General features: G+C 38.9%; 2 protein-coding genes across 3 annotated transcripts; both read right to left on the bottom strand.

Annotated features, from left to right (window-relative positions):
• Positions 1 to 1,736: 1,736 nt before the first annotated feature.
• Positions 1,737 to 5,159, bottom strand: LOC131316849 (protein STRICTOSIDINE SYNTHASE-LIKE 13). Its single transcript, XM_058346330.1, has 4 exons — positions 4,564 to 5,159; positions 3,578 to 3,868; positions 3,186 to 3,353; positions 1,737 to 2,279 (listed from the first exon to the last, which is right to left on the bottom strand). The coding sequence occupies exons 1-4, from the start codon at positions 4,929 to 4,931 to the stop codon at positions 1,880 to 1,882; spliced, it is 1,227 nt and encodes a 408-aa protein (XP_058202313.1). The 5' UTR covers positions 4,932 to 5,159; the 3' UTR covers positions 1,737 to 1,879.
• A 136-nt stretch (positions 5,160 to 5,295) lies between these two features.
• On the bottom strand, positions 5,296 to 12,825 carry LOC131316852 (spliceosome-associated protein 49). 2 transcript variants are annotated; one of them, XM_058346338.1, is made up of 4 exons: positions 12,593 to 12,765; positions 10,675 to 10,886; positions 10,013 to 10,175; positions 5,296 to 5,676 (listed from the first exon to the last, which is right to left on the bottom strand). In XM_058346338.1, the coding sequence occupies exons 1-4, from the start codon at positions 12,624 to 12,626 to the stop codon at positions 5,579 to 5,581; spliced, it is 507 nt and encodes a 168-aa protein (XP_058202321.1). In that variant the 5' UTR covers positions 12,627 to 12,765; the 3' UTR covers positions 5,296 to 5,578. The 2 variants fall into 2 exon arrangements, with proteins under 2 accessions (XP_058202321.1, XP_058202320.1); XM_058346337.1 differs by lacking the exon at positions 5,296 to 5,676 and adding an exon at positions 9,380 to 9,871 and having other exon boundaries at positions 12,593 to 12,825.
• Positions 12,826 to 14,608: the final 1,783 nt, after the last annotated feature.

Genomic DNA, 14,608 nt, shown 5'->3' with positions numbered 1-14,608 from the left:
TAGAGGCGTTCTTTTGATATGGTCTGTAACTGTGGCTTGGACTATGACTCCGAGGATCTTATTTTCTGTTGAGCTTTAGCTTTGCGAAGGTCATCAACGCATGGCTTTGTTGTCTCTCGTTTGTATGTTGGAGTACGTCTTCTTCTTTTTTTGGAAATGATAATGCCAAAACTGTTTTTGTTGGTGTCAAAACACTAGTCCACAAAAGGTTTATACCATGTACAGTGTACAAGACTTTATGCGCTGGAGTTTTGGCATTATCACAATTATTATTTTTTTGGTTATTTTCAGTTGAGTTGCACCAAAGATTAAAAGGTAAGGGACTCCGATTTGACCCCCTCTTTTTTCTTTTTCTTTTTACTACTAACTCCTCTTAGGTGGGTAGGGGAAGTTAGAATGGAATGGTAATTGAGGCAATTATGCAAAGTTTGGATAACTTTTGATCTCTTCTATAAGGTATCAAAAATTAAAGTAAAGAAAGAGCAACTGCACCAATAAATAGATAAATTATCAGAATATAGTTTTTGTACTTTACCTATTTACTTTTTGTATTGCCTCTGTAGCAATGCTCTGTATTTGCTCTCTATTTTATCATCTTTAATGAGGAGAGAGATGAGTGTAATTTTTTTTATAGAGGGGCGGCGGGGGGGCGGGGGGGGGGGGGGGGGGTGGTGGTGGTGGTGGTGGTGGTGGTGGTGGTGGTGTTAAAGTGGGTGTTGACATTAAAATAATAAAAGTTTATGTTTTTGCTATGCTACAGTTGATAGCTATAAGAGCAAGTACACTAGATGAGCAAAAGTACATTTTTTGCTACTTTACCTAAGAGAAACATAAAAAATAGTCTACACCAAATGAGCTAAAAGATGAGTTAAAATGCATTTGTGAATAGTTGTTCTCTATTTTTACCTATGCACTATTCATACTCCTTTCTTTTTTTATTATTTCTTTCTCTCTCTTCCCTCCTTTCTCCTCTCTTTAAACAATAAAGATAATAAAAAAATGAGTGAAAAATATATATTTTAATTGGAGTTAGGTAAAATAGATAATATTTGTGTAGTGTTGAGAGAAATGTGAGTAGGTAAAATGAAAAAAGTATACTGTTGATCAACATTTTTATATTTTCATTAGTGTACATGCTATAAGTACCGAGCTTTTATCAATGCATGTATAATACCTAAGCAAGTAGCTAGGGTGGTATAGTAAACTTTTTCATGGTTTTACTCTTTATTTTAGCTTAAAGAGCACGAGTACAGAGTCTGGTGTACTTGCTCTAATGTATCAAAAAAGTAAAGAAAATGCTCTCTCCAATTGTTAGTATTTTAGGGTTAAATATGGCGTTATGTATGATATATACAAAATACATATCAAAGTCCTAAATTGGCTAATAAAACATAAGGGAGTGCTTTTGTCACTTCCCAAATTGTTAATAGCACTCCCCAGAAATTAACAATTTGGGGAGTGACAAAATCAACCCATATTGATGGGGAATGCCGTTAACAATTTGGTGGCAAAATCACTCCACTAGAACATATGGTACATAATCCATGAAAAGAGATTTATTTTGTGTTACTTTTTAGTTGTTACTTTAGTATTAAAATTTGGGAGAAGATGGAAGTTTATTTTTTTTTGGAAAAAAAACCCAACTAATCTCTAGGTGCCACACGCCCCTCTTCTGCCCAACTAGCATCTAGTGACTAGTTTTTTAGTACACAGAAAACTCATCCTGCAACTCTTGGTGACAACAATCACCACCTGCAAACTAGAGCACTGATTAAACACATAAACCTACCTGATCAATCTTATCCAATTTTAGTTCCAATCTCTGAAGAACAAACACTTGCACATAGCTTAAAAGCTACAAGATTCAAATGAACTAGGTTTAAGGGTAAGGGAGGGTAGCAATATGGTTATGAGCCACAGTACCAATCCACAGTTTCCCCTTTGTCTCTCTAACTTCACTGACTAGCTCCATTACTTTACCCTTCCTGTCTTCAAGAACATCCAATACCTCTCCCTTGTCATTGAACAGAGAGATGACAGTGTACATCTTCATACCCATGAACCTAGCCAAGTACTTCAACCGAATCGGCAGTCTGAAGTAAATGCTCCTTATCCATGGGTTGTTAGAGAAAACTTCTTGCCATGTGGTTCGGCAACAATCTATCGCCACCCAGAATTCGCCTTTCTCGTTTAGCCTTATATTGTCTGGGAAACCCGGTAGGTTAGCAGCTACCTCAACGGTGCCTGTTTTCGGACCCTCTAGCCAGTATTTCAGTATCCTGTTACAGTAGCGCAAATATGTTTGGTTGTTAGACATTTCAAAAAAGGAGAAAAGGAAAGAGGCTATGTACCCAGAAAACCCAAGTGTTAAATATGTAGATTATGACACTGGGAATTTTGAGCTTGCAAAATTTTTCTGTGCATTTTTTCTTGGTTTAACCGGAATAAGAAAGACAAAAAACGAGTTTTGGGATGCAACCAGGAAATATAGTGCATATATATGTGCATTTACATGCATAGGCAGCAACCAAGAAGGTGTTTAAATATCATGGCATTATCCTACCTTTGTTCTCTCTCTTAGGTCTTGTTTGGGCGGTGGTTAACAATTTTCTTTTCTTCTCGTCTCAACTTGCATGCCATTTCTAGAGATGAAATGCATGTGAGGGTCATGTTGATCACAAGATTGTGGTCCAACATGCATATAGAATACTTGCTCTCTAAGTTTAAACTTGGTGAGAACCTTATAGTTGATTGGAGCTCATTACCACATAAAAAAGAAGGTGAATCAATGGAGTTTGAGCTATGCTCTTTATGTGTAAGGATCTAGATGTGTCCGCAATGTCCGATGCACCTGGGCCACACATGATAACGAGAGATCCACATGCACTGGACGGGCATTTGCGTCCACTTGCATTGGACTGTTATGGACACATCTGTCTCCGGATCTATGCACATAAAAATGGGGGCACAGATTCTCTTTTTATGTGCTAGTTTACTACCAAAAAAACTAATTTGGCAATAACTTCATGTCAATGGTTTTAGTGGCGAATTCTGTTGTTGGTTATTCATCAGCTTCATGTTAAATTTGACAGTGTGTGTGAGAGAGAGAGAGAGAGAGAGAGAGAGAGAGAGAGAGAGAGAGAGAGAGAGAGAGAGAGAGAGAGAGAGAGATAGAGAGAGAGAACCTGCAATTGGTAGTCTCAGTGAACAGAAGGAAGGATTGATCTTTAGAAAGTTGAACTCCATTTGGAAAAGCCAAGCCATCTTTTACAACATGTGTTGTTCCTGTAGGAGGATCATACCTAAGAAGCCTACCTGTGGCCTCTCCTTCCAACATTATCACGAAATGATCCCTGTATTTCAAAAAATTTTGAGTTACCTCCATTAATTAAACAAAACATAAGCAAAATGACCTACAAACAAAAATTGTCTTTACAAAACAACTAACCACACGCGAATTTACATATTTGACCCGAGTATCTTTAAGCTTTGGCCGTGCTGTGTACCATGACTCTCTCTTAAAAATGAACCCAAAACGTAGCTCAACGATGGGGAAACAAGGAACGCAAGAACTTACGCGCGGTTGTATCGCTTGCTAGTATCTGTGAAGAAGATGGAACCATTGTTATGGATGTCAAGATCATTTGCGAAGAAAATAGGCCATTTTTCTCCTTCCACGTGAGTTGCCAAACTAGTAGCGATGCCCCCTTCAGCCCCCACAACAAGGAGTCCGTAATAGGCATCTGCTATGTACAAATCTCCAGTTTTCTTGTCAAACCTTAGGCCTAGGGGGCGGCCGCACTGCGGCTCCACTTTCCATTGCTTGGACGTCGAAGAGTCGACTCCTTTTGCGCAGAGTTTCTCAGACCTTGGAGGAATCCAATTTCGTTACAAAGTCGCATGGATTAGAAAGAAGAAAATTTGTTATGTCTGGAAGTGCTTTTGTTTTCTTCGTTTTCATGCTTTTCGGGGAAAGAATGAAATGTCAGAAACTACTCTGTTGTGTTTCATGTCATTGATCTTTTTGCGTAAGAGCAGTTTTCATAGTTCAAATATGTCTTCATGTTTCCTGATAAGTGTGGTTCAGAAAAAAAATTTGTGTTTCCAGAATAAAGTTTCACCAACCTTTGTTTTTGTGTGGTTGGAGTAAACACTGAAATGTTGGAAAGTGCTCAGTTTTGTTTCATATCGTCCTTTTCATTTTTGCGAACTTGGTGTCCAGAAATCCTCTGTGTTTCCTGAGAATTTTTCGCCAACACTAGTTTTCGTTTGTTTGGAGAAAAAACAATGAAATGTTCGACAATACTTTGTTTTTGTTTGATCTTTTTGAGATAGTTTTCCCAAAACAATTTCCCGAATTTTTTTCTTCTCCCCAGAATGAAAAATGAAACAAGAAACGACTACAGTACACATCAAGATTGTTTTGGTTGTACTTGCACATTACAAGTGTCTAATGATGCATTTGATTTCTGAACCATATTTCGATCTTCATGTAAAAGCATGTTTCAGCTATTTTTACTTCAGAAATGGAAGTTCGCTAAATTTATCTTTGAAAAATCTTACCAGTTTCTTGTCACGAGCGCGAATGTTTCCCAACCTCCAGCTTCCTCCATCCACCTCACTACGCGTCCATCTGCTAACCCTGCGTACGGACCACGTCCGCTTGAATCAAACTCCAACGACTCGGGGCCAAATACTTGATCCACAAACTCCAAAGTTCCAGACCCTAATCGGCTTCTGTTGTCCGTAGGCCACGTCTCCATGACTTGCTTGTATGGTGCAATGTCATGCTTCACCGGCCTAAAATCATGGCCTCCAACCGGACCCATTTGAAATGGATCCATTATAATGAATCCCAATGCTAGAGCAAGGAGAAGGAGAAACGGGTGTTGCAGTATAAGCTCATCTTTCAGTTCAATTCTCTTCTTCATGAGAGAGAGAGAGAGAGAGAGAGAGAGAGAGAGAGAGAGAGAGTAGAATTATGTGAGTTGTGTTTGGAGGAGGATTGCATGTATGTTATATAGGATGAGAACAATGCATGAAACTATTGTGATGGGATTTTGTGGCTTGAGTAGGTGGTCTACTGTTCGTCATGTTTTTCGCATTCTAAGGATTACACTGTGGAATTATTTATCCAAATGAGTGTAGTAATTCTATTGTATAAAGATCTACCAACAAATTAGGTCTGTTTCATCACATCATCATTGGTACAAGTAGTTGGATTGTCCCCATTTCAGGTCACTTTTAGGAGCAAATTTGGCACAGAGAAGGTAGAATTTGGCTAGGCACACTAAATGGAGCAGAAGATGCGAAGTTTTCATTCTGAAAGTGCAATCCTTTGAACATTTACAGACTTTTTTAGACAAATACGGGCTCCATGTTGTTTACGTTGCACTCATTACTCGTAAAACGAATGGCGCTGGCTCTAATGTTTAAAAGAGATGGGCCGTCTTGATTGGCTTCTTTAGCCAGGGCTTGAACTGAATTGAAATATTTAACCAGGGCTTGAAAGCATACGTTATCAGAAAGTATACCCATGGAGATATTCAGAAAATCTGCACACATCATATGGTGGACCTCAGCAAATCAGATCAGCACCTCTATCGGTTTGCGGATAGTTGCAGAGTTGGGCAGTGTTTGGTGAAGTTGTTATTACCCCTGGGATTGTAGTCTGAGCTGCAAACCAGAGTTGAGTAAAAAGTTTGTCAGAATCTTACCCGTTCGATAAAGAAGTGGTCTGGGAACGCAACAAAATGCACAGATGGTAGGATTTGATTAATGGATTGTATAGATGGTAGGATACTAGGATCCGATTGATAAGGCAGTGAGGCCCCTAATAAGAACCTTAGCTGAACGGGAGCCTCATTCTGGTCGGCATACGAATCCCTCCATTTGGAAGGATTAATAAGTATCAGAGGACCTGGTATTCATAATGCTAACTCTTTGCGTTGACTCAATTGTCCATTAATATGTGCTAATCTTGTTTGAAGCTGCATTGGGTTGTTAACAGTTGCGAAAATGGCAAAATCGACGAACGGTTCTGGAGTTTGGTTATCAACGTAAATGGATTAGGCCAGTGGTAGAAAATGGGTTATAAGAAAAAGCGGTGCCATTACAAAATCAATCATGAACAAATCAAGCAATTTCCAAACCACAAAAGAACTCAACCGCCTTGTAATTTCCTTATTTGCGTAGGCAAAATGGAAAACTATCATTTCAATAAAATCCTCTTGGGTTCAAACCAAGCGCAGTGTTTAACAATTGTATCACGTACTCCCGTGCAAAATAAACAGGATCGTTGGACTCACCACCTCGTTAGTAATCATATTCGCTATGGAGCACAATCTCAATCCCAGCTCATTAACTATCCTGCCAACAGGTTACCAAATGGAGCCTTGTCTTATTATTCAACTTATCGTTCCAGTCTAAATACGAGGATTGTTCGTTTTTGTGTGAGAGAAAATACCCATGAGATCCAAATATACTAGTATAAGAGTTATGTACTTCTACTCCTGTGTTAGTAGTTCCTATTGATTTTTTACGATGGAATGCAATGGAGCTGAAATTCTACATGGCAATGAGGTCGTCATCTAGATTTCAAATCGATTCTGGGAATGAGTCTGTGAATATGTATAATTTGAAAGATCAAAATATAGCAGGCTGAATCATACCATTTTCGAACTAAATGGCTGCTCCTACCTCCATCCTAACCTCTGAACACTGGTTAACCCCTTCCCTAGGCTCAAAACCAACACTGCTCAAATCTCTGCTGTAACTTTAACTGGATACAAAGGAGGTTATGCCCGACGATATCTCTGTACAAATAGTTGGGTAATTCCATTTCAAGTTCACTTTTAGGAGCAAATTTGGCACAGAGAAAGATACAATGGCAAAGAAAAAGTCTGCCATTGTGAAAACGCAATCCTTTAAACATTTACAAACTTTTTTTAGACAAATACGGTCTTTGTTTCGTTTATGATGCACTCATTAATTCTAAAATGAACGGCACTGGCTCTAACATTTTCAATAGATAGGGCATCTTGGCTTCTTTTGCATCCCATGGCGGTTCTAGCATACTCTATTGTTTCTATGAGAGTAGTTAAACCATTTTATGCCTTCCTGCTCAGCTGGCAGCTTTCAATCTAGGGTCTTAGACTCAGCTTTCGCATGAATGTGACAAGCATCATCTTCAAACCCATAAATCATTGAATGAATGACAAAGGAATGAAAGAGGTAAGAAGAAAGAAAGGCAGTTCTTTTCTCTGGGCAAAGAGTACCGCGCCTAATTAATTTCTGATAAAATTGTGCACGAGAGATATATGGTCTCCTTAGCTGATTGTGTTCGAATGGATGAAACAAGCTCAACCCTCACCCTGATAGCTGACATGAGCACACCTTCTGATGTAGACAGCGGCACGGTCTGCACTCAAGTACATTTGGACCCCACAAATTCAATTTACGGGTAGTTTCTTGGTCCTGATTGTAGGACATAGACTTTCTCCTTTGATGCATGCTTGAAGAAACTTAGGTTTATCCAATGGGTGAAAGTAAGGTAACAATGGTGTGCTCTGTTGTGATTCTTTTGAATTCTGATAGGGACTTTATGAATGTCCAATGACACCGAATCGGGGGTCTCAACATACTTATCGTTAACCAAGGATTTGAATTCCGTAATGGTGGCACTCTCGTGGCGCCTTCACTTCATGGGTTCGAGCCATGATATCTCCTCTCCCTCGCTCTCAAAACATACTTCTCATAACCAACTACGACTAGCCTCGTTGGTCACCCTTATAGAGTCTCTACTGAGAGGCCAAGGGGCAAATATTGTTTTCGGCAAGAATTGATTAATAGCTCAATAGTTCTCATGCATAGGAGTCTTTCGTCATTTCTCTATTTCCTCCCCGTATAGCTATTTCTTGGGTCATTGTGCATTGGGTTTGATTTAGTTAATTGTGGACCTCACATGATTGATGTAATGTCACGTTATTGTAACTCTTTGAATCTAATTCTTCTACCGCTTGATAGGTCATTCCTACTCTTAAACTGAATTGGATTTTTTAACCAGGGTTGGAAAGCATACTTTATGAGAAAGCATACCCTTGGAGATATTCAGAAAACCCAAACCTGCCTATTTGACACCCCTAGAATCTCTACTGAGAGGCCAGGGGTCAAATATTGTTTTCAGCAAGAATTGATTAGCAGCTCAGAGTTCTCATGCATAGGAGTCTTTCGTTATTTCTTTATTTCTTACCAAATAGCTATGTCTTGGGTCATTGTGCATTGGGTTTGATTTAGCTATTGTGCACCTCACATGATTGATGTAATGCCCCGTTATTGTAACTCTTTGAATCTAATTCTCCTACCGCTTGACAGGTCATTCCTACTCTTAAATTGAACTGGAATTTTTAACCAGGGTTGGAAAGCATACTTTATGAGAAAGCATACCCGTGGAGATATTCAGAAAATCTGCACACATCATGTGGTGGACCTAGAATCTCTCTTCCTTCATCCTTTCAGAACTGTTTTCCAACACTGTTGGCATTACAAAATCATGCATGAGCAATTCAAGCAATTTGCAAACCCAAAAAACCTCAATCGCCTTTTCTTATTCGCATGGGCAAAATGGAAAACTACCATTTTAATCCAATTCTCTTGGGTGCAAAACAAGCACGGTTTTTAACATTTCTATCACTTACTCCTGTGCAAAATAAGCATGAACATTGGACGTACAACCTCATCAGTAATCATATTCATCAATCCCAGCTCATTAACAATCCCGCCAAAGCTACACCGGGTACCATGTGGAGCCTTTGCTTATTATTCAAGTTATCGTTCCAGTACAAATACAAGGATTTAATCATGAGATCCAAATGTACCTGTCTAACAGATCAAAACATGTACCAGTATAAGAATTATGCACTTCTAGTTCTGTGTTTGTGGTTCGTATTGATTTTCAAACAATGGAATGTGATGGACACTGAAATTCTACATGGTACAGAGCTCACCATATAGATTTCAAATTGATTCTGGGTATAAGTCTGTGAAGTCGTATTAATTTGAAAGATCAAAATATAGCAGGTGGAATCATACCATTTTCGAACTAAATGACTGCTCCTACCTCCATCCTAACCTCTAAAAACTGGTTAAGCCCCTTCCCTAGACTCAAAACCAACATTCCTCAAATCCCTGCTGCAACTTTAACCGGATACAAAGGAGGTTATGCCCAATGATATTGACAAAGGCAAGCAACTCATTATCTTTTTCTTTTTGCTCGGAAGAAAGGGTGGAGAGGGGGGCAACCGATGTAGCTATCTCCCGCAATGGCGGGATCACCCACCAACACACAAAGGGTGTGCCATGCACATTTAAGATTTCAAGCTGAAAAGATGCTGGGAAGCAACAACTTATAGATGATCCCATTACAATTCTCAAGTTCAGAACACTCGACTTGAGGGAATGGAATAAGGTTACAAGTACAACACATACAATGTCATATAGAGTCTCTGTCTCCAAATCACAATGCAATCAAATAAACACAACTGACTAAACCTGCAACACAAACTACCATCTGAAGTTAAATATGTATCTTCCACGAGAAGCTCCTTTCTTACAACCACTGATTACGTTCCTTTCTTACAACCACTGATTACGTTAGAGTTGCTTGAGAGGTAAAATGAAGGTGAGATTTGTTACTTATTGATCTTTGAAAATCATCTAAATGGATAATCGACTGGGCTCCTATCAAAGCGGCTTGACCTAGAGCGGCTAATGTTATCCATTGTTGCCCCAAAAACTCCTCGACTGTGATCGTAACTGTAGCCATCAAACTCTGATCTATACCCATTACTTTGGTGTACCACAGTAGAGGGAACTGTGAACAAATGGAAGAAAGATTGAAAAGCACATAAGAAATGAAAAGAACCATTTCCCCAGTACGAATAAGCACAAAAAGAAAAAATACAAGCAAACTAAAGAAATAAAAATGAAAAAACTTCACTCGAAGATACATTACCTGGACTATTATTTAGTTGGAGTTCAGGAAACAAACTAGGTGTTGGTAATCTTGCGGAGTGTGGGGAAGCTTCCATATTGTTAAAGGGAATAGGGGGTGGACCTGCTCTGAAAGAAGAATTTGATCCGGGAAAGTTTGCAGAGGGCTTGTCTTGCCCAGATATCTGTTTGACAAAAGAAAATGTCATTATATACAAGCTAATACAAGGCCAGGGCGCTATCAAGTTGGCTCCTCAAAAAATTTCCCTCTTTAAAGTTTAAAGGGATTCAATCACAGACCGACAACAGTGACTTCAGGCCAAACCACGCTAAGCAATGAAGGTATGAAATTAAAATACATCCACCAATAGTCTATCAGTAGTTAACCAACCTATTCTTGAAGAAACCAACCTATTCTTGAAGAAACGTAACTCCACTTTGTAGTGCGTTACTTATTGTAGCTTGGGCCCTTGGCTACATCTGATAAATATTGAGCCGAACCCAAGCTTTTGAAGAAGAAACTTTACCAGTGACAAAATCTTATTTCAGAATTCACAAGTAAAAAGCCAAATGAATAAGAAAGGCCGTACAGCAACACCACATAATATTCAACCAAATGACGGTATGACTCAAGATCCCTCGTCAAACATAGCTAGTTCAATCCACAGAAGAAAAAGGACCCACCGCAAATTTCAATGTCCTGTTGTAGAGAGTCACAAGGCCAGAGAAAAGCCCGACAGCATAGTCTGCAATCTCTTCAGTCTCATACTCCGCAAAGGCAAAACCTTTTGGTCGATTGGTTTCCTTATCACGAGGAATATACAAGTCCACCACACGTCCTGCTTGAATGAGAATATCATACAACACCCTGTCGCTTACTTTCTCATCCAAATTACCTGCATAGAAAACACATTAGACCAGGTCAAGATGAGTATACAAAGTTAAATGTACATACAAGAGTAATTTACTCTCTAATAAAATAATATTCACTGCTAATTGCATAAAGATGATGAGTAAACGGACAAAACTGTGTTTATAAATTTAAGATTTAGTGTAGTCATGAAAAAGTTACGGAACATCAGAAAATAGTAAAAGCAGTAACAAGGATACATAAGGAATCCAATGGTTATGTAGTAAGGTGGGTAATTCATCTTTCTAAAAAACCAATGGTTAGAGAAATCGTCAGGCAGAGGCACAAGGCAATCCAAACACCCAAAGAGTAAAGTCTTGCCATACACGTAAGGAATCCAATGGTTATGTAGTAAGATGGGTATTCATCTTTCTACAAAACCAATGGTTAGAGAAATCATCAAGCAGAGGCACAAGGCAATCCAAACACCCGAAGAGTAAAGTCTTGCCACATACGTAATGGGTCTTAGATAACAGCAAACCAAGGCACAATTTTCTCTATTTTTTCCTTCTGAGGATCTTACAACCAACTCAATGTTGGATTGGCAATTTTTATGGCTTGGGCTTGCAACCAACCAAAAGAAACTACACGAGACTCCTCAACATGAACCCCACACATAAAAGGTAAGGACTCCACATATGCATACCATCATTCTCCCTATCCAAGGTCAACTGGAACCTATGACCCGAAATTGAAACAATACCACAAAACCGCCAAATAAGATAAAAGTGTGGCATCCTAGAGCAAATGATGTCAAGAGCATATAGGAAGGTAACTAAGAACCTAAAAATCAATGCTTTTAAAACGGATCAATCTCAACTCTCGCCCTTATCCAAAGGTCCCAAAGCATCTAACTCGTCGTGTACACGAGGATTGCCTCATTGCAGTGAAAAATAGATTTAACTCCTGAATATTGATAATAAAAAAAAGCTCATTGAAGCATGTTCCATGGTACATAACCGCGCCAAGTTGCACTTCAAACTCAAAGTTCATGATCGTTCATTTAGTAAGGTGTGTTTACTTCATAATCGAACTAAAGCGACAACAAGCTTAATTAAAAGGGAAGTCCGGGTTGGCTTATGTGCACCTTGATTGATCCCGGGGGACCAGCCGTGACCTTGACCACCAGGCCAGTCCTTGGGGTTAGGAGAAGTACGTTTACTGTCCGGAGCCTAAACTAGTAAACACTTAACTAATCCAATAATTAGAAGGGGGAAAAAATGTTTCAGCCCTTATCGCATGGGATAATTCTTAAACTTTTGTTGTTTCCTTTTTCTCAGCAATAAGAGAACAAGGAATCAAATCTAGGAATTAAACATCAAAGCCATGCATAAATATTTCACAACGATTCAGAAGCCAAATCAGTTAAATCCCAACAGTTAACAAGTATACGTCTATATGCAATTTAATTTTATGAGGGTTGGAGATGCTCTCAAAGCAAATTTACAATCAAGTAAGAAAAAAAAACAAGAACTAGTAATCGCCGCTAATCGCTACCAAGCTTTCGCGACCAAAATCGAATCAACTCCATAAAACCCCAAGAACTCCACCTAATTTGACAGAAAAGCGTTCGAAATCTGAGAAAAATATACTACAGCATCAAAGCTCCCTTACAAATTTACTTCCGACGACGGAAATCGTTGAAGAATCAAAAGTGAAGGGAAACCAGAATGGAGAATGAAGAACACTCACCGACGTACACTGTGCAACGAGGGTTTCCAGACATGACTGTTGCAGACCCAAACTCCCCAATCGACACTAGAGAGAGAAGGAGAGGAGAGAGAGAGGGATTTATTGGACTACTAGTACAGTAGTATTGGATGGGTTTGACTGCACTGACAACCGCCAAGAAGGTAGCCAAGTGGTTCGTGGTTTACTGTCAATTGGTTTAATTGGTAAAGAGATTTCTGTTGGTAAAGAGGAGATTGTTGTGCACGTAGCTTTTATGAAGTTAAAAATTAGAGAGCTTTGCTAATCATACGGATTGAAAATCTGTACCTTCAAGTACAGATTTGATTTGGGGTCCTAAGAAAATAATGATTCAAGTCGCTCATTTTGTTTAAAATATTACGTTTAGAATCCCTATAAAAAATCCGATAAATCAGTCCACACATACAATTTGTGCATAGATTTGTTGTGGGGCCCACCACGGATCCCATACAAACGATCCGAGCCGTTCGTTAAATGTAAAACATTTTTTCAAAGGTTTCTATATAAAAAAATCGGCTTAATCCAATACCTATAGGTGTTTAATTTAATCATCTAACTTTTGGATCGAGCACCTATAGGTATTATATTGAGTTGATTTTTTACAAGAACTTTTGAAAAACTATTTTACATTTAATGAACGGTTCAGATTATTTGTGTGGAACCTGTGGTGAGCCTTACAACAAAATCTGTATACAATCTGTGTACAGATGTATGTGTGGTTAGCAGGGATCTAAAAATAAGTTTAATAGAATAACGGTAAGGGTGTTTATGAAACATCCAACTTTGTTACAGAATTCAAGCCTGAATTTTTAAGTAAAGTTAGATGTATCATAAATGCCTTTATCGATATTCAATTGAATTGATTTTTTACATATACCCTAGAAATACTAATATTTTAAACAAAATGAGTGGTTTGGATCATTTTCTTAGGACCCGAAATCGGCCCAAATCAAATATGTACTTGCTGGTACAGATTTTCAATCTGTGTGGATATCCTTTCTCGTAAAAGATTGTGTTCGCTTTGAGTCTCTAGACTCAACCTCGTCTTTTTTTCTTTTGTGCATGGTTTTAATAAATTTTAGCTCAATTGTTAATGTCATTTTAGTGTTTGAGCAGTGAAATTGACATTTTCAAACCTTGGGAAAGAAAAAAAACACTTTTCCCGTTAGTTTGTCGATGTCATATGGTATCCCGTCACTTCTGCTCACGGGGCAACACTTCTTGACGAAGATGATGGGGTATAATACGTGAAATTCTGTTTTTTGTACCAAGGAGAGAGAGAGGAAAAAGAAAAAGAAAAAAAAAAGATCTTTTGGGGCTTGCCACAAGTTTAGAGCCTTTATGACCGTGCCAGAAGTGATGGGGTAGGATATGTGCACTTCTATTTTTTGCACCAAAAAGACAGAAAAAAATGACGCTTTGACTCTTTAGTTTCTTTCGGGGCTCACCACAAGTCTAAAGTTTCTATGACCGCGGGAATGGGAAGACTGCTTATGTTGAAACAAAAAAACTATAAGCAGAGACAATTCGCAGAGAACCACGTAGAGATAAACGCGTCTGGCCTCATTTCTGTTTCGCCCCTACGAATTAAAAAATAATACTTACCGATATCCACTGGAGCTGATTTTTTACAGGGGGCCCCATAAAATAATATTCAAAAATTTATAGATATTTTTCTAAATTTTTTTGGGACCCGAAATAGGGCCAAACGCGTTTATCTCTGCATGGTTCTCTGCGAATTGTCTCTGCTGCTAGCAGAGCTCGTGGTAGCTACCACCCTCAATAAGATTCCAAACCGTGCATTTTTGGAATCTACGACATACGACAGGTTCACAGAGTTTCGGTGCTTCGCGGTGGCGGCGACTTGGCGTTCGGTTTCCAGATCTGGGCTTTTGGTTTGGATTTTTTTGGGCTTACTTGTTGGGCTTTTGCCCTTTACTTGGGCTTTCAGGCCTTTTGTGGTGTTGGGCTACGTCCCACTTGCATCATACTGTTTTA

The sequence above is a fragment of the Rhododendron vialii genome, chromosome 2a, assembly GCF_030253575.1.
Source record: "Rhododendron vialii isolate Sample 1 chromosome 2a, ASM3025357v1".
NCBI classification, from domain to species: domain Eukaryota; kingdom Viridiplantae; phylum Streptophyta; class Magnoliopsida; order Ericales; family Ericaceae; genus Rhododendron; species Rhododendron vialii.
This window is presented reverse-complemented; position numbering and strand designations above follow the sequence as displayed.

Bases quoted from the DNA above. Each gene is read 5' to 3' on its own strand.
- LOC131316849 (XM_058346330.1), bottom strand. From the start codon at position 4,931: ATGAAGAAGAGAATTGAACTGAAAGATGAGCTTATACTGCAACACCCG. The intron at 3,869-4,563 runs GTAAGATTTTTC...GATTCCTCCAAG, and splicing joins GCGCTCGTGACAAGAAACTG to GTCTGAGAAACTCTGCGCAA. The intron at 2,280-3,185 runs GTTCTCTCTCTC...CTACTGTAACAG, and splicing joins ACTGAGACTACCAATTGCAG to GATACTGAAATACTGGCTAG.
- LOC131316852 (XM_058346337.1), bottom strand. From the start codon at position 12,626: ATGTCTGGAAACCCTCGTTGCACAGTGTACGTCG. The intron at 10,176-10,674 runs GTGGGTCCTTTT...TTTGTCAAACAG, and splicing joins ACAGGACATTGAAATTTGCG to ATATCTGGGCAAGACAAGCC. The intron at 9,872-10,012 runs GTAATGTATCTT...ATTTGTTCACAG, and splicing joins CCAACTAAATAATAGTCCAG to TTCCCTCTACTGTGGTACAC.